At 43.9% G+C, this 27,591-nt stretch overlaps 1 protein-coding gene across 3 annotated transcripts in view; it reads left to right on the forward strand.

The window, feature by feature from the left end:
• Positions 1–27,591, forward strand: part of ARHGEF10 (Rho guanine nucleotide exchange factor 10) — an 888,980-nt gene that overhangs the window by 159,407 nt on the left and 701,982 nt on the right. For all 3 annotated transcript variants that reach the window (XM_086926411.1, XM_086926413.1, XM_086926412.1), the window contains exons 4-6: positions 6,803–7,054; positions 11,305–11,368; positions 11,768–11,847. In XM_086926411.1, coding sequence (XP_086782537.1) covers positions 6,803–7,054; positions 11,305–11,368; positions 11,768–11,847 — 396 coding nt within the window. The remainder of the gene's footprint in view (positions 1–6,802; positions 7,055–11,304; positions 11,369–11,767; positions 11,848–27,591) is intronic.

A 27,591-nucleotide genomic window follows, 5' to 3' on the forward strand; every position in this document is an offset into this window, starting at 1 on the left:
TGCTGAATTATCCTCTGAATTCCTCCTTGAAAGGGCTCACAGGTCGCTGGGGCCCGGGACTCCGGTGGGGGCAGCCCCTCGCCCTATTATAGCTCGACTGTTGAACTACAGGGATAGAGTCTCGATCCTCACAATGGCGCAAGAGAAAGGCAAACTCCAACATCAGGGTAACTCGATCTCCTTTTACCCTGACTTCACTCTGGCCGTCCAGACATACTCGTCATGAAATTCTGCCTACCAAGTGCCTGCTGCAACAGATTAGCACGCAATACTCTGTCTTGTGCCCGGCAAAGCTCACGGTCACGCAGGACGGCAGGTCACAGTATTTCACAAATGCTAGACAGGCCTTGAAACTTGCCAAGCCGAAAGCCAAGTCTACTCAAACGCCAGCGACCTCTCCTAGCTCGTCAGCTGGGGCACAGCTAAGTGACAATGGCTGAATCCTTGTAATTCATTTGTAGCTCTTGCTAGATATTACATATTGTTGCTACTTCTTGGGGTTTTAGCAGGACTTCGAGTTTGCTTGCTTCTCCTGGCTGTTGGGTCATTGGGCTGCACTCTGCCTGTTTATGTCTAACCGTACCATTTTGTATTTGCATGATTCCTGGGAGGGCACATCTTGTATGGGAGCCCCTGATGATGCTCTACCCTCAGCCACCCAGCTATGGCGGGTAGTTAGCTCGGCGTTCCCATAGTGGAGAAGTGTGGCTCAATGGTTAGAGGCCGCAGACCCAGAGGCAGAGGTCGGCCTGGGACTAGGGTTCAATTCCCGACGCGGCCGGGTGCAGGACTAATGTCAGCGGGCCCGATAAATCTCGCCTCGGTGCCACTCTAATCATGGGGTCCTGCGCTGCAACTCTGGGCAATAGCTTGCTTAGTCTCCACTCCGGCCCCATCACTGCCAGGGATGCCTGGCTGCACCTTGGGGATTCCCAGTAAAGGGACCATTTCACAGGGAAAGCCAGGACGGGTTCCCCAGTGGTATAGCGCTGGGACGCTTCAGGGTAACTACGCGCTCTATAAATCCAACAATCATTCATTCATTCAGTCATTCATTCCCCCATGAGTTGTCTCCAATTTTTTTAATGGTAGAGGGTGGGTTAGCTCAGCCTAATGAAAGGTTGGTGTGGCACGTGAGAGAGTTAGAGTAAGCAAGTTCTTAGTTGGGGTTGGGAGTGGTTGTTTAAAAAGTTGTTATTTACTGTGCATGGCTTTCATGGTATAAGTTGTACATACACATCTGGTATTGATGCTACACAATCTTTCAGTGTCTTCGTCGCTGCCCGATTCATGTTCCTTCTTCCTTGTCCAAGCCTGTAGTGAGATGTCCATGGTAATTTGCCTAACTTGGAACATACGCGGACTGAATGATGGCCGGAAGTCCTGATTAATCCACGGCTACCTGAATAGACACAAAATGGACATTTACATTCTTCTGGAAACCCACTTGGCCAAATCTCCACCCCCAGGGTCTCTTGCCAGGGGTTGGGGGGGGGGGGGGGGGGCAACATACTCCTCGGCTTACTCTAATTATGCCAGGGGGTTCAGTATTCTTATGTGGAAGGTTCTCGCTTGGGTGACATCCCACTGCATCTGTGACAAGCAGGCGTGTTACATCATTCTGGCAGGTATACTACATAATCATCCCATTACGCTGGGTGCTATATATTGGCCAAATTCGGATAACTCTGAATTCTTTACCAAGATCTGGCATCTGATTGCAGACACGAGTTCCCGGACAGTGTTTGGGGGGGGGGCGATTTTAATTTCCCACTAGATGACACACTTATTAGAGCAGGCAGCACCCGGCGCCCCCACCCTCACGTGGCCCAAACCCTCCACACACTGATATCTGACTACCATCTCACTGACATTTGGTGACTTACGCATCAGGAGGCGTGAGACGGCACTTGCCTTTTGACATACCACAAAGCATTGTCCAAAAATGACTATTGGGTAACAACCAGAGATGTACTACTATGGGCACTGTCCTTCACTCATTTACCTCACACTCTTTCTGACCATGCTCCAGTGCAGTTAACAATTCAATTGTCCCTTTCTCTTCCTCGTGCTTTCTCCTGGCGTCTACCCCCAAACGATGCAGTGTTTAAGGAGGAGATCCGAATGGCTATTTAGGAGTATTTCGAGTTGAACACTAACTCAGTCTCGCCTTCCGTTCTATGGGATGCATTTAAGGTGTTCGTTCGCAGCATATGCATTTCGAAACAGAATGGCATCCTTTGGGATATTCACGGCATGCTCATTAGATTAGAAGCTCGAACTCAGCATTGGAATCAGACTTCCATCAGTCTGCAATTGCTGCTGCCCGTTATGGTGCGCCTGGACCAAGCCGACTTTAAACCCGACAGATCTACATCCCACTCTTTGTGGTGCTACACCACCTGCACCCGCAGTTTCCTGCTGCTGCCGAGTTAGATACACTAGAGTGAGCATATCTCTTTCCATTGCTGCAGAGACTCGGACTTGGCACCCGATTTGTAACACAGATTCAGCTCACGAACACCATACCCACTGCACGTATTCAACTTAATGGGCTAATCTCAGACCCAGTCCCTATCACAAGCGGCACTAGACAGGGATGCCCATTATCCTCTTTGTTATTCGCCATTGCGATGGAACCTCTGGCGGCACGCCTTCGCCAATATCCTGCGGATAGAGGCCTGGGCCTCACGTCTCGGGCCTCGTTGTCTCTTTATATGCAGATGACATCACCCTTGATATGAAGGACCCCCCGGGCCAAATTAGCACCACTAGTATGTTAGGTCATAAGATCTGGCAGCCACTCAGGTGTCCAAGTGAACTGGTGTAAATATTTATTGTTTCCTTTAAATGATATAACCATTCCCTTCTCTACGGAATACCCACTACAATGGTCCTCCAGCCCAGTTAAATATTTAGACATCTAGATCAGCAGAGACCCGGACGATCTCTGGCATTCCAACTACAGCTGGGCCGTAGACTGGCTAGAATGTCACATATGGATATGGTCTAGACTACCTTTATCTATAGCTGGCCCCATTGCCATCCCAAAACTGATTGTATTGTAATAGTTTCTATATTTATTCATCAATGTCTCAATTCCTCTTACTTCAGTTTTTTCCAAACGCTTCTAACGCTTGCGGTCAAACCTGATATCACTGCTGTGGGCTGGTCGACAACCCTGCACATCTTACGAACTGCTCACTCTACCACTATCGCAAGGTGGGCTGGAATCCCCAGATCTGCGCTGTATGCATTGTATGCTCACGCCCACTTTTTACATTACTGGATTTATCCTACACCATTCCAGCCTCATGTCACAGTTCAATTAGACTGAGCCTCTCCTAGGTTACTCTCGCCGGCCCTTTTCCTCCGTTACAAGCCACCTAGAGCCGAGATTGACCTAGTGCATTGTGTTCGCTGGGCCTGGGCTGGGCTCAGTATTTGCTTAGTTTGTCCCCAGCTATAACCTCCTTGGTCCAGTGGGAACCATCCGTTAAGACTACCCCTGCCAGACTGGGGCACTATTGACAGTGCAGCCAAACTTGGCATTCATTCATTTTTCGATCTGTACCCTGTCAACCAATTCCTAGCTCCTCCAAAATCAACTGATTCAATCACGGTTACTTTGCTGGACAAATTCCTATACTTTCAGCTGCGTGCCATGTGCCGTGCGCTACACAACACCTTCCCTAACCCCCTGCTATCACTAATAGCGCTTGAACATTTATACACAACACCGTCACCACGATAGTTAATAACACGCCTCTATTGTCTTGCGCAACAATCTACCACTGCGCGTATGCAAAAGGCGCGAGGAGCATGGTGTGCAGACGTCGCCACCCCCCTGTCGGATTGTCAATGGTCTTACTTGTTGCTCCTTACTTGAAATGTTATGCCCGAAGTACCGTCGCATTCATGGCAAATTTCTCCACAGACTTTATCGCATTCAAGTGCAGCTGCAGAGGATTGGGCTCTCTCCTGACTATGACTGCCAGCACTGCAATGCGCCTTACTCAGATTGGATGCATTTGACATGGCTTTGCCCGACAGTCACAGCATTTTGGATTGAGGTCTTCCGCACAATAGCTACGATCGTGGGTGTGGCTATTCCCCTCTCTCCACTCACTGCCTCCTTCATGTAGCCTGTTGGGCTACATGAAGGAAGTGCCTAGTGAGTTTCGTAAGCTGGTCGCCTTGACACTCCTCCACGCAAAGCACAGAGTTGCCATTCACTGGGGTATGTCATGGCCCCCTAAACTTAAAATTTGGGTTAAGGACATAGTTTACTGCCATGAACAACTTTCGACATGTTGGGAATTGTTGACTCTAAATGCCCGTCCCCGGGATATTTGGGAGCCTTTCACCTCCTATCTTCTTCGTACAGACACAACCCTTACTACAGACAAGAAGCACAACACTAGTTCACAAGTTGCACCCAACAGCACACCCTGCCCTAATCCACTGTAAGAATGATTTGTGATGTTGTCACTTAGCCAGCATTTCTGTGAAGCTATCAGTGCAATGGGAGCACAATGCGATTGACATCTCTGGTGGACTGGGGTGTGGGCGTCCCGCTTTCAACCTCTGTACATGGACTCTTACCTGATATGGCATCTTTTTTTTACATAAGCTATACAATCAGTATCATCCTTGTTATTGTATGTACATTGCCAATGCATATGTGTCATTGTTAACTGATTTGGATTTGCCAACTGTTAATAAAATAGAAAAATAGTTATGAAAGAGGTTTAGGTGTTTCACTAACAGTACCTGCCATGCCTCATGGATCTGACTGTCATCTGAAATGCACTTTATGCAAACATTGCTCAGTATGCTCCTTATGGGTTGCAGTCAAACATTCTTTGATTCATGTAGGTGCATTGACTAAGTCCTTTAGGTCAGCGAGTCAAGAAAAACAAACTCTGTGTCTCCAGAAAATTTAACACTGCGAAGCCTAAACAATTAGGCTAATGAAATAATGATAATTTCTTCTTTTGCCTGTAGATGCCCAAACTGGTATTCAATTTGGAATTTGAAAGAGGATAGTTTAGAGGCACAGATTTAGAACTAATATGTGATTGATAAATACAAACCATATTGAAGTAATTTTTTCGGAGATTGGGCTCCACTCATGTAGTTTCTGCATGATATAGGGTCTGCTCTTATGGTATTATCACTCCTATTTTTCCCCAGTGAGGTCTATAAATACTTTGGAAATGACCGTGGCCTGGCTCAATGAACAAGTTGGTAGAGAAGAGTGGGAAATGCTGTGTGAAGTTGCTGAATGACGTGGAATAGATGGGGAACCTCCAGTTTCCACCTTAACTCATGTTAACTTCTCCATTTAGGGTAACTAAATGGCCTAGGATTGCTAACTCCAGGTAAGGACGGGTGGACCTAATAGGGAGAACCTCATAATCCCATTTTTAGTTCATCAAGGTGATCTATATATGTAGTCTAATAGTAGAGTAAGTAATGATGAGGTTACATGTTATGCACTGGCTTCAACTGAGCCACAAGGCAGACTGTAATTAAAATGTGAGGAATGGATTTTTTCGCTTAAGACTGGAGGTAGCTAGACTTTGAAAATATCGAGGGAACATGGGTGGGATAAATAGGTCTTAAGGTTAATGGGCACCTACAGAATGAAAGAATGAGACATGTCTTGTTTTGTAACAGTGCTATATATATTTTGATTTCCTGAATCTGACTATGAAACAACTAACACATGAATTGAGGAAATACCTGGATTAAACTCACTCAGTTGCAATTACTCTTCTATGTCTAGAGTGGATAAAAAATTACTGACTGGGATGTGGCCAGATTACTAGTGTCTGGGATAAATTGAAACATTCCTTCAATCACCTTGTTGATTTTTTTTTACGATACCCTAAATGCGATCAGCACACACATATTCAGGTACCATGCTCATTGTGCCATATGACTGCATCTGCACCTCACTAATGAGGGCAAGGTTGTCAGAATCCTGTCTGGGATTGCTTAATCTTTCTGCCTAGCCCTATGTGTTAAGGTAGGTAAGTTAAATGCAGCCTCTTTATCATAACAAAATGTTTTAGTGACCAACCCTGATCATTTGAAATTAAAATATTTAAAAGGTGTGAGGAAAATGGCTGTAGTTAATAATAAATTGCAAAAGCATCACCCTTCAACATCAATTGTCTTAGCTCTTTGACCTTGAATAGTTAGGTTTGTGATATACAAATCCAACAAACATACCTAAATAGCTATATATATCCTTATTGATGAATATATATATATATATATATATATATATATATATATATATATATATATATATATATATATATATATATATATATATATATATATATGTATATATATATGTATATATATATATATGTGTGTGTGTGTGTGTGTGTTATATACAAATACCACAAATCTATTTATAACATTAATATATGTTAGTTTGTCTTCTTTTGATCTGCTCTTAAACTTGCTAATAAACTCCAATTAGAATCCAAAATAATAGCTGAATTGATTAACTAATTCAAGACTCGAACGCTTGACTGAGAAACATGACCTAGACTAGTGTCACTTGAAACTTTGAATGCCAGAATGGCCTACTACCAAAAAATACTAAGCAAAGTAGAAAGACCCCCACATGGCCTAAAGACCTTCTGAGGTTGAATGATCTGAATGGTGCTGTGTGCAATTTATTTTAAACAACATAGATGCTGCGTGCCCAGGAAACCATGTATCTTTGTTCTATATAATTAATATATGTTGCATATTTAATTCATTTAATTCCTTTTAATAGCTCCAATCAAGAAAGAAGGTACACGAAACAAAGTTAACCCATATTCAGTTATTGATATCACACCTCTGCAAGACACTGATGAAAGCCTACCTCAAGAACTAAATTGCCAACAAGAAAGCACTGGTCCCTGGGTACCAAGTGGATATTCAGTTCCTGTGCCATGTGGCTATGCTGTGCCATCAAATCTGCCTTTGATACTTCCAACGTACTCCACTCCAGTAATAATAAGGAATGTTTCTGTTGATGAAGAAGGTATGATCTTGCACAACTGTGCTTCCTCTCCTTATAGTTTAAGCTTTGTTTTACATCTGTACATAAAATCTTATCTATTTTGCTTACTTACCCGCAATCCAATTTTTTTTATTTAGTTGTTATTCATTTAATTGTTTTGTGCAACATTGATCTGTCACAATCATGCCACTCTGCAGTGTTAGGGAGTTGTTTGTACTGGTGACCCTCTTGGCTGATGGAAATCATAGGAGTTGTGACTCTAATTTAGAGGAGTACAAGCTTCATCTACCTTGTAGCAAAGCACTGAATTTACTAGGCAGTAGAGACCCAGAAAATGCTGATTCACTTATACCTCCGGCATTTATACATAGCCAGAAAAATGTGTGCTTCCCTTGCTGACGGAGTAGGGTAAGTAAGTTTGTAGATTTATATAGCGCCGCTTATCACCCATGAGGGTTTCTGGTAGATACAACTGCTATGGGCATGGGCATTCTAACTGAGCATCAGTCCTCTACCCCAACCACATGTGTCAATTTGACAAAATGGGTTTAACAGTTGATATGAATAGGCCATATCCTCATGCAAATATGGTGGCAGTTCTGACCAAATGTAACATGTACTGCTGTTGGTCAATGACCTGAAGGACGTTGTAGGTATGTGCACAGTGTCATAATTTGCTGTTTCACATCTTTATTTAAATTTGAAATTGCAGTGTATATATATACATATATATCTCAGTTAAACAACCATTCACGGTGACAATTTATAATGGCAATTCATTATTTTGCAATAACTTGACAGCTAAAATAATTTTTGGGAAATTAAGGAAGTCCTTGAAAATAAGATCATATGTACACCAAGGTTTTAGTTATTTTGCATGCTGTTGTACTCTGCCGTTCCAAGATGTCCTTAGATGTATGTTGGATTAAACAAAAAATAACTTGAGCCACACTACTTATTTAAAGGAGGGTTTCCTTACTGTTCTTCTAGAGTCTACTGATTCTTCATTATTGTCAGTAAATCCTGACAGTTTCATTAACTCTTAATCAGTAATATTCTTGCAGTAGCATAATGCCGTTTTAGATGTAGTGACATCGTATTCATCAGAAATTGACTGGTACATAAAAGCAACAGTGATGGAACTGGCTGTGACCTACATTGGTGGACCAAATATGTGAAGAGCTGTATCCAGAAATTTAAATTAAGTGCCCTCTAGGTATGTATCTCTTCATAACCCCCTTTTAATCTTGTTGGCTATCCATAAACATTCCCGGAATAAACACTCACCCCTCTTCTTCGTCTCTAAAACATCCTTCAATTACATGTGTTCTTCCACCTTATGTGAGTGTACTAACCTGTTGTCAGACACACACAAGCCACAGGAAACAACCAGACCCTCCTCCAAATATTAAACTGATCTGTAGCTGTAGATCACCTGCAGTTTATTTAAAACTTTGAACATTGCCCTGTTCATATGTGAATTGAAAATATTTGACTTCCCTCTTTCCCTTGACTTTCTTCGCTTCTTATTACTAAAAGTTTAGTGTGACCCAATTGTTGCCTTTAGTCTTCAGCCGTGATCTACATTTCCCTTGTGGATACCCTTTTTCCTCTCCTGTACTTCTACTCCTGTGAGATTATGCTGCAAGAATATCATAAGCATCCTCTGCCCTTATTTCCAGTTTTCCTTTCACAAAGAATTGCAATATGGGATTCCAACTTCATAATTGAGCCCTCATACGCCTCTTTACCTACTTGATCATCTTGAATATCTTCTTCACATTTTCGGTATGTCTTGGTTGATTAGTTTCCATCATGCTAATTTTAAGCCAACTTCAAATGACATTTTCATACATGTGATCACCTTAAAGAAGTCTACCTCTAAAATCTCAAGCCAAACCAACACCTCTTCATTCATTGTTGCAAGATTGGGCACATCCTTCATTTGTAGGGGTGAATTTCTGATCACTCTTCTGGATTTCTTGATCTCTAGCAGATGTTAATGTTTACAATCCATTCTGGCCATTTTAAATTTGAAGACAAACCCCTCCATAACATGGAATAAAACAGTTTCCACAAGTAAGTTTCAATAGCTAGGAGGACTTCCAGATATCACAGTAGAACTGTGAAAGCAGTTATGTATCTGGTGAAAAAACAAATTATAAAATAATATTTCCAACAGATAAACAATTAAGACTCTGTTTTTTTGTCCTTTTCTGTTCTTCACCCGAGATGGAGTCCGCGCCACCCGATCTGTCTTCAATGTATATTTTCCGTTGTGGTGCAGGTCCTGTCCACCCTACTTTTTACCTAATTCCAGAAAATGTCAAGGATATATTATGAAGTTTTGAGGAACTCCGATGTGCCATTTTCCAATCAACTATATTGCGATAGACATCGTTTTCTCTATCTGATATCTTCAATGTCACACTTTTTGCCAAGTAATATTTGTTTCAAAGGTTTGTATCTGTTACTCATTTTCTTGTACCAGCAAAGGTACACCTTAGATGTAAATCTCCCCTACCGTGCAGACCCTCCACCCAAACCACTTGAAAAGAAACTTGTATTCTGTAACTAAAACTAATTCACCAAGGAGAAGGAAGTGGGAGGAAGAAAGGAGAAATAGTGATGCGAGGCTAAACTGTGGCTAGGGGTGCAAAAGCATATTGCGCCCTTTTGACAGAAGTGGCATAGTCTCCTATCTCTGGGAAATTTGAGTCGTTACACAGGGTCCGATTGAAAGAAGCACAGCAGTGCAGTTTTTCAGGGTATTTACCCCATCTCTGACAAAGCTTTGTCTTGACTGGGGGATCTTTCTGGCCAGAAGGAGTGGGTTCTGTGCTCCCTGCAGTGCAGTCGCCATCGCTATGCACCACACCACTCACCTGGAGGTCTTCTAGCTTCCTCTCTCCCCCTGCCACCCCTCTGTGAAGAAGGCCATCCCAGGTGCATAAATGATTGCTCTTCTATTCAATTCCTCGGCCCCTCAGTTTGCATTTTTTTAATTGATGCGGCCCACCCCCCAGAACTACAAACCAGGGTTGGTTCTATAGCTATTCATTGTTAGCTGTCCTTGGGTGCCAACAGATGGTGGGAACCATGTTGTTAGTTAAAGCAGTAAGTCATGTTTATTTGGATGGTGATATGGGTAACTAAATTACACTTGCCTAATGTGGTATAAATTCTTCCACTGGCAGGAAGAGGTAAGTGTTTAGTCCACTGCCACTAAGAGGTAAAAGTTTAGGTAAAACATATCCAACTTCCTTCCTAGAGGTGGAATAATACTCTCTATTTTGGCACACGGGATAGAAATTGATTTCAGTGGCTTCCTGTAAGGTGTTACGGTTTTCTTTCTGATAGCCATTAGTCCTTGAAGAGGTCACCTGACTATAGTATCTCTCTGCTTCATGAACATATCATGTTACCTAGTAATGTCCTCATTTATCCCATCTTTTATGTCAATGTTCATTTCACTTCCACTTATCGACCATTAAATGCAGTGGCGGCCGGCAAGGATCGGGGTGGGGTGTTGGGTGGGGGTAAGAAGTTGTGAAAAGAAGAAAAACTGACCTTTTGCTGTGTCTCTCCCCTGTCTTCTCTCCCAGCCGCACAGGAACCAGGTAGAATGCCCAGGCTTCCCTGATAATCACAACCCTACAATGCCGTCTTGTTATTGATCTGATCGTTGTGGTTCAGCAGTTAGCTAGGGAATGGGAGCCTGGGCATGTTCTCCACCTAGGCAGGGTGGAGAACATGCAAAGTGCGCATGATGGTTTGACTGGCCAGCCAAACATTCATATACACTTAGAAGTGGTCAAACCACTCCTCCCCTGTTCCTCTGTCATCGGAGCAGCTCTGCCCGCAAAGCAGCAGCTGAATAAAAAATAAAATGATAATAACCTTGAGTTATTAACATTTTATGTTTCCTTTATTTCACTGCTGCAAAGCAGTGATGCGACGGACCTCAGCGACTGGTTAAATCTGTCTTTTTCCATATGCTGTAGGCATATGAGTCTTCAGAGAAGTTATGGAATCAAGTTATATATTTTGTAAGGTTTTACTTTGACTGTCCCAAGAAGGTTTAGCAGAATGATGTCCCAGTTGTTGTGCCCCAGGGAACATTGATTAGAAAAGTAAAATAGGACAACTAAAATAATTTAACAGAATCCAACAGTTACTGTTGCTATGTGGACAGCATGTAAAACAAGTTTTATGATGAGGGAGCTAGAAATATATTATTTCATGATGTGCAACCTTTTTGTTTTCATAAGGTACGCAAGAAGTAGCTACAGACAGCCACTTAAACTTCGAGGGCTTGGACGATCCATCAAGTAGGTCTGTGTCCATGGAAATATATCCCTACTAATCTTTTTATTTAATGTAAGCGTTAAATATACTGTAAAGAAATAGTTTGAATATATATGTATGTAAACAAAAGCATTTAATATTTATATATGATTTTAAAATAGTACTTCAAAAGTGGAGAAAATATATGCAAACTATACAATAAACATTTTCATAATTTTAAAATAGCTCAATGTGCAACAGACACTGATAAATGGCATTCAAGAATATAAAGATTATGAAGCAGCAATGTATAGGAATATTATGAAATATTATTAACTTATGATATCGTTTATTGCATTTATTTAATGATTAACTCAGTGTCTACAAACGTGTACATTGAGTGATTTGGATCTGCTAAAGATTTCCTATTTTTGTTTCACTCCTAAGAGAAGACATTCAAGTCAAAGGAGAAGAAAATGTACTAGCCAAATGGGTTGCTGATCCAGCCAACACTGAATGGATGGAAAGTAAGTTGCTGTTTTTAATTGCAAGTATTCCTATGTGTTGGCAGTCCTTCTTCTCCATAAAGGTTTTACTATTACACATATGCTGTCCTACTTACAAATGCACAGATATCTTAAGGAGGGTGGTTCCATGAAGGATTGTAAAGCTCTTCAACACAGATGCTGCAGGGAACTATTAAAATATTTAGCCCTCAACGGGTGTCCCTTCTGCCCTTTAGGTCAGTGGAGGCTATGTCCTCCACTAGTGGAGGACTACCTGCAGAATGCAGAGATATTCAACCCTACAATGGAATTGCAACACCAGAGCTTCTTCTGTAGGCTCCAGTGGTGTCCGAGGAGCATGCTGGGGACATACTATAATGTTTTGCTCTGCACAGCATTGCTTTTTTTTCTGAACATTTGTCCACTTTGAGGGTTTGTTATCTTTCTATGTGTGTATTGGGGCCTTTAATACAAGATCTGGAGCAAGGTCACTCTGCCAGGAGGCAATGATTCTGATCTCTTTCTTCATAATCCCAAGACACTTGTTAGCATGAGATTGAAGTTTTCTTTACAAAATGGGAAAATAGTTTCACGGTTGTGGGTGCCTGTAAAATACTGTGCTGCCTTTTGTCTAGGTTTGCACCATACAAATACCCATACAAATATACATATTTGCAACCATAAAAAGTGCATATTGAGTCAAGTTCAAATCCATACCTACCCACCATCCACCAAGAAGAGGCTAACAACAATGTAATTAGGGTTCTAGAAGAAGTGGGAATCATGCTCAGCAGAAGGCAATAGAAGAGAAGCCACCATCAACTTTGGGGAAGGGAATATACTCAAAAAATCACATAATCACAAAAATGATAGAACACTCTAATCACCCTGGATATTCAAACTCTGAATCACTGTGTACACTCTGCTCTTAAGTGCAGCCCGATAAGAAATTATTGTCTGCTGCAACGGGGAGTGGGGGAGTGGTTCTGGATAACCCTCAATTAAATGTTTGCATATTTTCACAATCCAACATATTCTGTCCATCAATAGTACCTGTGGTTTTTACTCTAAAGCTACCAGCAGAACACATTTTATCAAGCAAACAAGAGGTCAACGCCTTTCCAGGTAGGCTTGCCTAATTTCCTCCCTGAAATCTCAGAATTCAGGAACTTTCATTTGTATAAATAAATTGAACACATGGAAAGTATTTAATAAGCAAGTGCTGTGGTTCAAATATAACTGCTTTGTGTAAGAAAATGGGTTATTGGTTGAGGGGGTGAAGCTCCTACTCCAGGAACAACCACAATTCTTGTCAGAGTGAACCACAAAAGTCGCTAACCTGTGCTTAACCCTCTGGTAGCTTTGGACATTAAGCTTAACTTAGAGGCAATGGGTAAAGTATTTTTTGCATCATTCAAACAGTAATAAAGTGACAACACAACATAAGAAAAATCCCAAACCAATTTCGAAAAATAGATAGAATTTTAATGAATACAAATACACAATGAACACAATTAAGTCCAATCAATAGAACCAGAGTTATGGATTTTTTATGTTTTTAATGATAAATATTGCCTAAAAGATCAAAGCATCATTTTTGGTTATCTGTTTACGTGAGACTGAGCCAAAATTAAAAGTTAAGGCTGACTGTGATGGCTCGCAGGCCAGCTACATGAATTACCATCGGACTTTGAAGACATTTTGGAGAAATGTTATTGAGAAGGTAGAGTTTAGCAGGGCAAGGCAGCAGGTTGTGCTTCAAGTGGAAGCATCTTGTAGGGGAGCTGGTGGACAGAGTTGTGTGAAATGTTTACCTTCCAACTTTTTGGGACGTTGAAAATCTCCAGAGGGACAAAGCAGCAGGCTTTAACTGACTAGGGCTCCATGATGCCAGAGAGCTTCACTGAGCGGTTCCGCTGGACAAGATTTGCTGCTGTGGAGAAGAACATAGTTGGAGCAACCCCGAAGTCAGGCTGACCAGCGATGCATCGCGGGCTGATCAGCTGGCTGTTAGGTTTTGGTCTTGTGCTGCTTCTCAGGAGACTTTTGGTGACAGTTTTTTTTAAGTCTCAAGATTTAGGGTTAGACAGGAGCATCGCCTCTAACACCACTTCCAATGGTTTAGTACCTTGGGTGAACCACTTGGAGGGTGAAGCGGGGGGTGTTTAGGACCCTTTCTAGCAGAGGGCAGGTGCTCTGAACTTTATGTTTTGTCCCTGTTGCTCAGTCAAGAGACCAGCCAACTAGCCTTTGTTTGCTATAGCCCAAACTGTTTAAGTCATGGGTACTCACAAACTTTCTCTCTGGGGGCAAATTTACAGTGTGGTTTGTGGTTGAGGGCCGCACCGGTGGTGACTGGGTCAGTGGGGGAGGGGGCGGGCTATAGCAAAAAAGAAAACTATGACCATGAGGTTGAACACAGGCCCATGCAATGGACGCCTTCGTCCACTGAGCCACCAGACCTGCTATGTAGATGTGTGTGTGTTTGTATGTGTGTGTGTATATATATGTATATTTATATATATACGTATGTATGTATATGTGTATGTATGTATATATGTATATGTATATATATATATGTAATATATATATATATATATATATATATATATCCCTCCCTCTGTCTCTCTCTCTCTCTCTCTCTCCGTCTCCCTCTGTCTTACTCTGTCTGTCTCCTTCTCTCTCTCCCTCTATGTCTCTCCCTCTCTCTGACTCTGTCTCCCTGTCTCTGTCTCTCTCTTCCTCTCTCTGTCTGTCTCCCTCTCTCTCCCTCTGTCTCCCTATATCTGTCTCCTTCTGTCTCCCTCTGTCTGCCACCTTCTTCCCTCTGTTTCCCTCTGTCTGTCCCCCTCTGTCTGTCTCCCACCCCCCTCCTTCTGTGCCCCCCTGACTCCCTCCCTCGGTCACCCTCGGTCTCGCACCCCCTGACTCCCTCTCCCTGTCTCCCTCCCCTGTCTCTCTGTTTCCCTGTCTCTGTCTCCCTGTCTCTGTCCCTCTGTCCCCCTGTCTCTATCTTTGTCTCCCTGTCTCTGTCTCCCTGCCCCCCTATCTTCCTGTCTCTGTCTCCGTCTCCCTGTCTCTGCCTCTCTGTTTCTGTCTCCCTGTCTCTCTGTTTCCCTGTCTCTGCCTCTCTGTCTCCCTGTCTCTGTATCCCTGTCTCTGTCTCCATCCCCCTGTCTCTGTCTTTCTGTTTCTGTCTCCCTGTCTCTCTGTCTCCTTGTCTCTGTCTCTGTCTGTCCTGTTTCCCTGTCTCTGTGTTTCTCTGTCTCCCTGTCTCTGCCTCATCTGTCTGTCCCTGTCCCAGCTCTCACTCTCTGCTGCCCTTCATCACCCTCTGTCACCTCACCCTGTGTGTGTGGCAGCCCGGGCTGAGACAGCTTCCCAGGCACACACACAGCCAGCCGCACCCCAGTACTTCACAGGTCTTTAAAATACCATTTAGTTGTTAATGAGGCTTTGTTGTAGTTCACCTCTTCTTAGCTCCTCTGCATCTCCACTCAGTCAGTGGAGGTGTAGGGGCGCTAAGAAGAGGTGAACTACAACAAAGCCTCATTAACAAGTGAATGGTCTTTAAAAGAATCGCCCGGCCCCCATAGAGCAGAGTCCATGCTGCTGCAACCGGTGGTGTTTGACACTCTTAAAAGAAACAAACACAGGTACGATGTCTGCAAGGTCCATGGGCCGCAAAGGAAGGTGATCACTTCCCTTTATCATTACTTTTTGTTATTGGAAAACCTAAACAAACTCTAGTTGTGGTCTTTAACACGTCAGCCACTTATAATAGAAATAAGGGGATCATGCTCAGGTGAGCTACTGTGGACTCCCACATGATACTTGAGGAATTACTTATAAAATCTGGGGGCCACTCTATTAACTACCTGACTGTCAAACCACAAAAGGTAAACTGTATTCTTGGTATGATAGTCAATGCTCCAAGTCCCATCCAAATATTTTCTATGCCTTTAAGCAGATTCCATGTGACAGTGACCTGGTACGTTGGCTTAGACATTAATATGAACAGGCTATCTTACAGAGAAAAAGTGATATAACTCAAGCCTGGGATAAACTCTATGTAGCAAGCTGTAGCAAAGATCTTTATATGTTTTGGAAAACTGTAAATGATCTGTTTTTTTTATGCTGATCAGAAAACACAGAATGATATCACTATTCCTTCTCAAGATTGGCCTGATCATTTCTTAAACCTATTTAGTGAAGGTGCCAAAGATAGTCATCCTGAATTGCATTTTTCTACACAGTTATGATATAATATACCCATAGATCTACCCTCATATAAGGAGCTTCCCAACGCTGAGTCGCACTCAGAGAAACAAGGCCTCTAGCCCTGATGGAGTTCAAACGGATCTCTCTTTAGACAATCCTGAGCTATGGGCCCCCTTATTGACTAACGTTCTGAGAAGTGTGCCAATTGAAGGTCCTCCAAAAGCGTGGTCCTAATCCACTACAATACCTATTTTAAAAAAGGGAAACAGGCAAGAACCCTGGTGTTACCGCCCAATATTGTTAATTGGCATCACATGCAAACCTATGAGAAGAATTTTGCTTGAAGATTGGAGTTTTGCGTAACGTGTAAGGGGTGTTTTTCAGCTGTGCAGTATGGTTTCAGGCAAGGCCTTGGTACTGTTAAGCAGTGTCTCAATCTCCACCTACTGATCTCTAAATATACACCTGCCATGGCTGGTAGTATCCATCTAGGTTTTATGGATTTAACAGCTGCATTTGATTAGGTTGATAGAGGGAGATTGCAGATAGCTCTTCTTAATATGGGCATTGATCTGCCTCTAGTACATTTTTTGGCCCAAATGCATGTAGAAGTCGTAAGTATTCCTATGTGTTGGCAGTCATTCTTCTCCATAAAGGTTTTGCAATAACACGTATACTGTCCTCGTTACAAATGCACAGAGATCTTAAGGAGAGTGGTTTCATGAAGGATTGTAAAGCCCTTCAGCACAGATGATGCAAGGGACTATTAAAATATTTAGCCCCGAGTGGGTATCCCTTCTGCCCATTAGGTCAGCGAAGGCTCCACTACTGCAGGTAGTCCTCCACTACTGGAGGACTACCTGCAGTACGCAGCGATATTCAACACTACAATGGAACTGCAACACCAGAGGTTCTTCTGTAGGCTCCAATGTTGTCTGAGCAGCATGCTGGGGACATGCCATATTGTTTTGCTCTGCTCAGCATTTTTATTTCTATCTTTCTATCTGTGCATTGGGGCCATTAACACAAGATCTGTAGCCAGGTCACTCTGCCAGGATGCAATGATTCTGGTCTCTTTCTGCATAATCCCAAGACACTTGTTACCATGAGATTGGAGTTTTCTTTTCAAAATGAGAAAATAGTTTCACGGTTGTGGGTGCCTGTAAAATACTGTGCATTGATCCGCCTCTAGTCACTTTTTTGGCCCAGATGCATGTAGGAGTCGTAGGGCTGGTCAGATATGGAAAAAAGACGAAGAGCTTAGTGAAAGTTTTGAAATTAATCACAGTGTAAGGCAAGGCTGCATATGGGCTCCTTATCTATGCTGCCTGGACAACGACCTACAGAAGAACCTCAATTTAGAAGAGGTGGCTCCACCGAGAGTTGGATTTCGGAAGTTACTTGCCTTATTATATGCAGATGGCTGCGGTATAATCTCAAGAACTTGGGTAAATTTGCAAAAACTGTTAAAAAGATAACATGTGTTCAATAATGATTTGGGTTTAAATGCCAATACCTCCAAATCTCATGTGATGATTCTAGGGAAATCCTCAAAATCTTTGAAATCATTCCATATTAATGGTGAAAAATTATCAACTGTGTCCACCTTTTCTTATTATGAAATACTTATTTGACGGAAAAACTACTTGATGCTTTTGAATAAATGCAGGACGCGAAGACTTGAACAAATTATTACTGTGTTATTTAGATTTGCTGGGAAATTGGTTAGGAAACCTTTGGATGTTATGGTTAAGATCCATTCCATACATTGTCCATTGTCATTCATGGTGCAGGAGTCTGGGGTTACGGTGATGTCTCCAATTTACAAGTGTCAGAAAATGCCTATTTGAGGGGGCTTCTGTCAGTACTAAATAGTCTCCCTATTAATTGTTTGTCGTAAAGATTTGGGCTTAGTTCCTGTAGAAGATTATGTTAAATTAGCTCCTTTGATGCTCTGGGGATCCATCTGGTCAAAACAAGCAACAACACTTAATCACTCTATAATTAAAGACGGCATGTCATCAGATAGTGTTTGCCAAATTTGCAACACAAAAAGATGATGGACGGAATGTTAAACCTTGTCAAAAATTCAACCCCAGTCACAGACCTGGGTTTAATCCATTGCTATTTTGCTCACCACACCACCCCAGTTCAGACATGGCCATATGCAAATCAGTCTTGACCCTGTGCCTCATGGGAACAGTCCAGATCGAACTGCCAGGCCATGTCTTTCCTGAACCGGAATCAAGCATCCTAGGACCGGTTTCGGGCTTTCAGCCCTCATCAGCCAGGATAGCTTGACACCAGTGGTGTAGTGAGCACGAGACCCACGTCTGAGCATAGCCTTCCCACTTAGGGTGAAAATGCAACACAAAAAGATGATGGAGGGAATGTTGAACATTGTCAAAGATTCACCCCAAGTCACAGATTTGGGTTTAATCCATTGTTATTTTGCTCACCACGCCACCCCAGTTCAGACATAGCCATATGCAAATCAGTCTTGACCCTGTGCCTCATGGGAACACTCGAGACCGAACTGCCAGGCCATGTCTTCCCTGAACCGGAATCAAGCATCCTAGGACTGGTTTCTGGCTTTCAGCCAGGATAGCTTGACTCCAGCGGCATAGTGAGCACGGGACCCACGTTTGGGCATACCCTTCCCACTTAGGGTGAAAATGCAACACAAAAAGATGATGGACGGAATGTTGAACATTGTCAAACATTCACCCCCAGTCACAGATCTGAGTTTAATCCATCGTTAGTTTGCTCACCATGTCACCCCAGTTTCCAAATGTACCTGGTTGAGATTTGTCAAGGAACTTCTTGCCTTGATATGGAGAGAGGACTGCTATTCCAATCCACTTCAAATGGTTAATGTTATGAAAAAGCAGTTAAAATATGATCTGCTATTAAAGCGCATCAAAGGTAAGAAAAAGATAAAAAGAGGGTAATGGACTATCTCCAACTTAGTACATCTGTAAAATTGAGCAATATCTTACTTCGCATTTTCTTACACACAACGCTATTATTTGATGAGATTCAGGTTTGGCCTTGCCCATTATTTACTCTACTACATGATTTATCAAGATTCTGTTTTTAGAGCCCTGCCTGTGTGATTCAATCACAAGTCATTCCCTTTTGCATTTTTTTTATAAGCTGTATACTGTTCTGAGAAAACAATTTGTATACCATTCTTAAAAAATTTGAACATTAGGAGCTGTAATCCAGCCCTTATATATCTGCAGCTGCTCCAAACTGAATATATAAGTTTCATAATCTATAAATACATAACTTTCGCTGTTTGCTTAAGGCGATTAGTGGGGAAATACGTTTTTCCTCACTTTCACTAATGCTGTGCCCTTGAACCTACACTATGGCAGTTGGATGGAAAACATGGCGGCCACTGGCTAGAGTGGTTTGCGTGTTCGGATAGCTCTCCGAGGCTCTCCATGCACCATAGTACCGCTGACAGAGCGTGAATGTAGGCGGAATCTTAGCCCTCCACTCGGTTGTTTGATCCAGCGAAGACGACCTTACCCCCACCTCTCACCTTGTCGGTCGGCTTGCTTCTCGGCTTGTGGGCCTGTCGGCTCCCACCGCGGAGCTTCGGCGGGGTTTTTGGGCAACTTTCCTGTGTCATCCAAAGCACCACGGCACTGCTGATTGAGGAGAGGTCTGCTTTTCCACAGCGGTAATGGGAGCGTGAGCCCTGGCAGAATCTCGGCCCTTCGCTCGGAGTCTTGTTTTCAGCGATGATCCCATCCTCGCCTTTCATCTTGCTGCGGAGCTATTGCGGAGTTTCTTCGTAGGGCTGGTTTCTCACAGCGGTAATGGAAGCATGATTGCTGGCTCTTTAAAGCTCTCTAAGGCATAACAGCACTGCAGACCAGGGGCCGAGAAAGTGTTTTTGCCTTCTACAGAGGTATTGGGAGCATGACTAACCTCCCTAACTGAGAATTTTTCAGCGACTGTCTACAGTGATAAACCCGTGCTCACCCTCCTACTTGCCTGCTGGTTCCCATTGCGGAATTACTGCGGAGATCTCCACGGATGTGTTTGCGGGTGGAGCCGTGCCTCCCGCCTCCTGCTTCCTCGTTCTGCTGGAGTCGGGCCGTCGTGGAGCTAAGACGCGGCCGGAGAGCGGCGGCCCGGGGGGTCCTGGCGCTCAGGCTGGGCAGCAATAGAGGGACTGCTACCACCACCCACCCAGGTAAGGCGCAGGATTCGACTTTTTTTACCCCAGAGACGACGAAGCTTTTTGAGAAGCATATTGACAACCAAGGATTTCGGAAGCTGGATTTGGGCACCGTGAGTAGGGGTGAGGGGGGGTTTGGGAACCCGGATCTAGCCCTGACTCTGCTACAGACAGTCCAAATAACAGCACTAAGAAGCAGATCCCAAGGCGTACACCCAGAGTTCAGGCTCAGAGGAAACCAAGGAAGAACCAGAAGGCTGGGAAAAACAACAAGTCCCAGAAGGCACCACGGGGGAGGTGGAATCTCCGGGCAGAGTAGCAGAGGGTGCCAGTGCTGAAGAAGGGGGGAGGTCAAGGGCCAAGCAGAAGAGTAGGAGCGGAAGTAAAGAGGGGAGTAAGGGGGCAAAACCCAAGGGTAGGAGTAGCACAACAAGGGTCACCCCCTCCTTGCGCTCCTTCTTCAAAATACTGCCCCAGGTTGTGAACCTGCTACCAGCAGCTGAGCCCCATATTTGCACGTCTACAATGTCCACAATGTCCGCGGCAGCGCAAACCTCCACTGTGTCGCAGTCAATAACTGCACAACCCAATGCTATTCCGACACCTGCACTACAACCAGTGCAACCTGCCAAAGTACCGCAGCCTATAATATCGCAAACTACCGTTACATCGCCATCGTTATCTACAATACCAACAACTGATCCCAGGCAGCCTGGGATGGTGGACACTCCACGCCCAGAAGGGGGACCCCGAGGCAGGTGGTGGGGGGACGGAGGAGGAGAGTATGGATGGACACACCGGAGGGAATAGTGTGGGAAACACATTGGAGGCTTTGGTGGCTTCTATAGCCTTCAATGAGGGAGGAGATAAGAAATGACTTCTTAGTTTCCAAGGCCAACCAAAATGAGATCAGGTCCTCATGTGAGATCCTCAAGAGGAAAGTGGATGGCTTGTATGAAAGAACGGAGACGCTGGAGGGAGAAGTGGGTCTACTGAAATCTAGTTTAGGGATCACGGAGTCTAAAATTCAACACCTGCGGCGTGAGGGAGAGGCTATGCGGGAGAGGGCGGAATCACTCGAAAACTATTCTCGGAGGAACAATATTCGGCTCTTGAAGATCCCTGAAGGAAAAGAGGGGGGAGATGTGAAGGCATTTGTGGTAAGGATCCTAAAAGATTCTCTGTGCCTTGAGGAATCGGAGGAGGAACTAGAAAAGGACATTCAACAGATCTACCGCGACCCATTCCGTTTAAATTCTGGCAGAACCAAAGCCAGGAAGATATTGGTCAATTTCTTAACCTACTCCCTAAAGGAAAAAATTCTGAACTTAGCCCTAAAGGCAAAAACTCTGAAGGGCCCGGATTTCTCTTTCGAGATAAGGTCAGACCTGTCAAAATCCACATTGGACAGGCAGTGGGAGCTAGGCCAGCGTATGGATAAGTTCAGAGCTCTAGGGGCAACAGTGCAGATGCGATTCCCGGCGTTTTTACGCATAATGTATAACAATAAGATGCACAACATTTGATCACCCGCAGATGCTGATGAACTGCTAGAATCCATCAATATTCACTTTCAGGGGGGAGTCTAGCTTTTAATAACATGGATATACGCTAGAATATTATAACACCAGAAGCTAGGGCTTGACTAGAGGTTAGAAATGAGAACTTTAAGAAAAAAAAAAAGAATTCACTAAGGAAAAAGGGGTGTACACGTATTAGGGTAAAGGGGTTACACTTGGCAGGAAAAAATTAATTAAAAAAAAAAATGATGAGTAAATCCGGAAAATATAGAAAAATGAATCAGGAAGGAAAATCAAAAGGAATACATAAATACAAAAGTAATCCTAAAAGAAAGGGGAACAAATAAGTTACCAGTATAAACATATAATCCGCAGCAGCAACATTTCGGCACTACTGGTACTACTAAGGCTGTTCTCATACTGGGGGGTCAAGTCAATTAAAGTCTCCAGATAGTTAATTTTTCAGTATATCCCCGGGGTCCAGCGGGGCCAAATGATGCGGAGGGGGGGAGCTGTCGGAGGACACAATCCGGCCCTTCATCTAGCCGGAGTAAGTATGAGTGGGTTTTCGAGGGGAGGGGGGAGGGCTGGGGCAAGGGGCAAGGGGCAAAATGATAAAAAAAACCCTCATAAGATTGCTCTCTGTAATAGTGGTTTGTTTTATAACTGGGGTGCCAATAAAAGTCATAACAAAAAGTTAGCCAGGAGGCAGTTTAGTAGGAGAGAGTGGAAATTTACACGTTGATGTCAGTCCAGTTCTTATCTTGGAACGTCAATGGTCTGCGCGTGAGGAGCAGAAGAGAAAGGATCTTGCAATATCTCAGAGACTCCACCGCGCAGATCATTGTGTTGCAGGAGACACATCTATTGAAGGCTGAGGTTACTGGGCTATTAAGTAAACGTAGATGGATAGACAGTTTTTACTGTACGGATCGCAAGGTTAACATCAGAGGGATCCTTTTTATTTTTAAAAAATCCGCAAAAGTCCAGGTTGTGGACTCTAAAGAGGACCAAAGTGGTAGATGGTTGATGTTGAAAATTTCAGTGGATGGCTGGATATGTACAGTGGTTGGCTATTACGGCCCTAACACAGATGATAAAACTTTTTTTAGAGATAATTAGTGATAACTTAGTTTCCTTGCAAGATCCAGTAGTATGGGTTGGAGATTTCAATATTGTGCTTGATCCCAAATTAGACAAATCTCCGAGTTCTAGAGCGAATATCTCTTCCAAATCAAGACAGACGCTTATTACTTCAATGTTGCAACTTGGATTGGCAGACTTGTGGCGGGAAAGGGTGGGAAACAAACTAGGGGCATCCTTCCGTAACTTGAAATATAAACACAAGTCTAGGATAGACTACGCTCTATTTAGCTACAGCCTTAAAGACAGACTATCCATAATAGACTACCTCCCTTCTCATCTGTCGGACCACTCAGCTTTAACGTTTGTCCTCAAAATAGAGTCTCCGGTGAAACATCCTTCCTGGTCGTTTGACCGTACTCTTCTACTGGAAGGTGAGGAAGTAGCCTTTCTTGTATCTGAAACTAATTCCTTCTTGGAGGTTAATCTGGGCTCTGCAGCAGTGGCCACAGTATGGGAATCCCTAAAAGCTTTTCTTAGAGGTTGTATCACAAACAGAGCCTCGTATAGGCGTTAAGCGTATCGAGAACTGACAAACAGGCTAGAGTTGGAGATGAGGCACTTCGAGGATAAGCTGGGGGTGTCTATGGGCTCTCAGGAGGGGCAAAAACAACTTGGGGCAATGAAAAGACAGCTGGAGAGCATCCTCCAGGAAAGAGTATAAAAAAGATGGGAGGCAAGTAAGATCTCGCATTTTCAATTTGGCGAAGCGGCAGGGAGGATCATGGCTTGGAAAGTTAAGACCGAACAAGCCAAGAATTACATCAGAGAAATAAAGGTGGAGGGGGAGGCCCTGGCAAGGACCACTAAGCCGGATATTGGGCAAGCTTTTTATGAGTTTTTCGAGGACATTTACAGGGAAGATAACCCGAAAGACACTGCTAAAAGAGATACATGGTTAAATAACATTGCTCTGCCCTCTCTGTCAACAGCCCAGAGTAATTGCCTGGAGATGCCCATATCGGAAGCTGAGGTTAGTAAGGTTATTGGACATCTGAAGCAAGGGAAGGCGGCAGGACCGGACGGTCTGCCAGGAGAGTTATACCGAGTCCTGGATACCGCGGTTGTTCCAATATTAACGACCCTATTCAACATCATATTAAAGAACGGCGAGGCCCCCCCAAAGTCTTGGGGAGAGGCGACTATTGTTTTAATCCCCAAGCCAGGGAAGGATCCGACAGATTGTGGATCCTACAGACCAATCTCGCTTTTAAACAGCGATTATAAGATCTTCGCTTCCATTTTGTCAGCAAGACTGGGGGCTGTGATAGGAGAAATTGTGCAGCAAGACCACAGGGGTTTTATCAAGGTAAGGCAGCTGTCCGATTTAACCTATGATCTTCTTGGGGCAATAGATATAGCCTCGACCTTGTCTCTCCCTTTAGTCACTCTCACCCTGGACGCGACAAAGGCCTTCGATAGGGTCAATTGGTTTTACTTGGAGGCGGTCTTGAAAAAGTTTGGCTTAGACGAGGATTTTTGTCGTGTCATCTCGTTGATGTACAGTGATCCTTCAGCGAGGCTCCTGATAAATGGTGCCCTGACTAGCCCCTTTAAAATCACGAGGGGAACACGACAGGGATGTCCGCTTTCCCCTCTACTCTTCGATCTTTACATCGAGCCGTTTGCCCAGATCTTGCGGGAGGATGAAAACATTCCACCATTCAAGTTTGGAGAGTGGGAGAGGAAGGTTGCATTATACGCGGATGGCCTCCTAATCTTCACACCTGACCCAAACAAGGCATTTCCCGTAGTGATTAAGAGGGTGGAAGAGTTTGGGGGTATATCTGGTTACAAAATTAATGCCAGCAAAACTGATATCATGGCATGGAACATTCCCAATCTACATCTTGCGGTGAGAACCTCCATGAGATATTTTGGCATTAGGGTGGTGCAAGAAATAGGGGACATCGCCCACCATAATCTAGAGCGTATACATACCGAATGCAAGAAACTCATGAAATCATGGACTCATCTTCCCCTCACTAAGTAGGGCAGGGTAAATCTAATTAAGATGTCTATCCTACCTAAATTCATCTTCCTTTTTAACACAATCCCTTTGGCGGTAAATCACTGGACAAAAGTCAGCGAAAAATCAACTCCTTCATATGGAATTACAAGTCCACTCGACTAGCATGGAAAAAGTTGGGGAGGAGAAGGGAGAAGGGTGGGCTTGCTCTCCCGGATCTGCAGTATTATGCATGGGCTTTCCAGCTGTCACATATAAGAATGCTCCTTAAAACGCCACTGGGTACATCTTCTGGGTTAATGTTTAAAGCCATGCTGAGGGGGTCCGATTTGGCAACTGACGGGTTCTTCTTCAAATTTGGAGACCAGAATTTTTTTTAAAAGATCAAATTAAAAATTCTGGCTTCCATGGGGACAGTTTGGTCTCAGATCAGGAAAAGAATAGGGCTGGCCTATCATTCCAACTATGCACCGATATGGGAATCCCCGGGTCTACCACTATGTTTGCAAGACAGTCTGTCCATTCCTGTGAGGGATGCCGGGGTGGCAAGATGGGGGGAGCTTTTTGCGGAAGGGAGGTTGAAGGCCTGGGAGGAACTACGGGAGTTAGTGGGCACAGGCTTCTCAAGATTCAAATATTTCCAGCTAGAAAGTTGGGCTAAGGTTTTGATCAGGAAAGGGGCCCCATTGGGTAAGATTTGTAGTCTAGAACAACAGCTGGTGGAGCGCCCAGGGGGAGGCAAGGAGGTTGCCCTATGGTATTGGTCTCTGTTGGAGGAGGTGGATGGGTATCTGGTTCTCCCGAATGAACTGTGGGGTGAAGAGCTCGGGCTCCCATGTGAGGCATTATGGATAAAATCATTTACCCTCCTATACAAAATTGTGAAACCAGCCTGGCTTAGGCGTAATCATTTGTTCACGCTACATAGGGCCTACCTTACGCCCCTGAGACTGTCCAAATTCCTCCCGGGTAAGAAATGCAATAAATGCAACTACAGGGAAGCATCCGACATGCATATGTTTATTGAATGTCCCCTTATCACCAGCTTTTGGGAGGAGGAAAAAGGTCCCTGGATTCCATTCTAAACGTCTCGCTGTCACTCTCACTGCCACTGATCATCTTTGGCCTCGGGCAGGTATAACTGGTCAGGCTAGGTCCTTTTTATTATTCTTTGCGATCCTCCTGGCTAGGAGGCAAATCTGGGTAAAACCAAAGGGGATGATGGACGGAGCGTTGACAAAACAAACAATCACCCCCAGTCAACTGATCTGGGTTTAATCCATCACCATTCTTTAGCTCACTCCGCCACCCAGTTCAGACATGGTCATATGCAAATCAGTCTGACCCTGTGCCTCATGGGAACAGTCCAGCCCGAACTGCCAAGCCATGTCTTCCCTGGACCGGAATCAAGCTTCCCAGGACCGGTTTCTGGCATTACAGCCGTCTTCAGCCGGGCTTGCTTGAATCCAGTGGCAAAGTGAGCAAGGGACTCACATCTGAGAATACCCTGCCAACTTAGGGCGAACAAAGAAAAACCAAAGGGGATGATGGACGGAGCGTTGACAAAACAAACACTCGCCCCCAGTCAACTGATCTGGGTTTAATCCATCACCGTTCTTTAGCTCACTCCGCCACCCAAGTTCAGACATGGCCAAATGCAAATCAGTCTGACCCTGTCCCTCATGGGAACAGTCCAGCCCGAACTGCCAAGCCATGTCTTCCCTGGACCGGAATCAAGCTTCCCAGGACCGGTTCTGCAAAGTTTGGGTGGAGAACACAGCCCTGACACTCAGGTTGGCTTACATCGCTATACGAAACTTCTAAAGTGGACCTTGCTAGAACGGGGAACAAAAGAAATCTGGCCTTTTGGGACATGTTCGTTCAGTGGAGAGGTTGAGCCCGGGGTTTTTTTTGTGTTTTTTTTTCCCCCGGGTCCAATGATTAGGCCTAGAATACACCATGGACCAAGTACAAGGGCGCCCGTCGATAGACTGTCGGTCCGGCAGGTTGAGACATACCGAGATGGAGATGGAGGAATGGTGTGCTTGCACTCTACCCTCCCCCCTCATTTCTTTCGGGATTCCCCTCCCGCCAGTATAAATAATCGTGTCTCAACACATGAGGGGCAAAGTTCTGAAGCCTTCTGGCATGTGACACGCGAGGTGGTTGGCGAACTTGAATGGAGGGCAAGGCAAATGAGGATACAAAAAAAAAAAAAACTAATGCTGTGCCCTTGATGCTTTATTCTTGTTTACTGTTATTTTATGTTCAGATTAGCAAAATGTTCAAGTTTAGGAGTGACAGTGATTTATTGTATTTTTTTGTGCTGCACTGTTATTTACATCTAGTAGTACTATACTTATTTGGCTTGCTATTAGCCTATAAAACCATTGATCCTAATAATGCAGATTTGTTATGTATATATGTCTGTGGACTAATTAAGAGCTGCTTTATTTCTCCTGCTTATTTATTGCATGTTTTATTTGTTTTATATATTTTATTTGTTCTTTATCTTTCATGGTTGCATTTTTGTATAGCGAATAAAGATTTACCTGACTGGTGTCAGGGTCCTTTGTGCATGCTGAAGGCAAGCCCATTGACGTGTAAGTGGGGCTGGGAATCGCTCCCCCCAGCCATCTATGCTGGATAGCCCATCATTCCTACATCCAGTAACTTTTGTCTTTTAGTTTGGCAGGAATACACAAACCCCAGCAGCA

This window comes from Lissotriton vulgaris, chromosome 6 (assembly GCF_964263255.1).
Source record: "Lissotriton vulgaris chromosome 6, aLisVul1.2, whole genome shotgun sequence".
NCBI lineage: Eukaryota > Metazoa > Chordata > Amphibia > Caudata > Salamandridae > Lissotriton > Lissotriton vulgaris.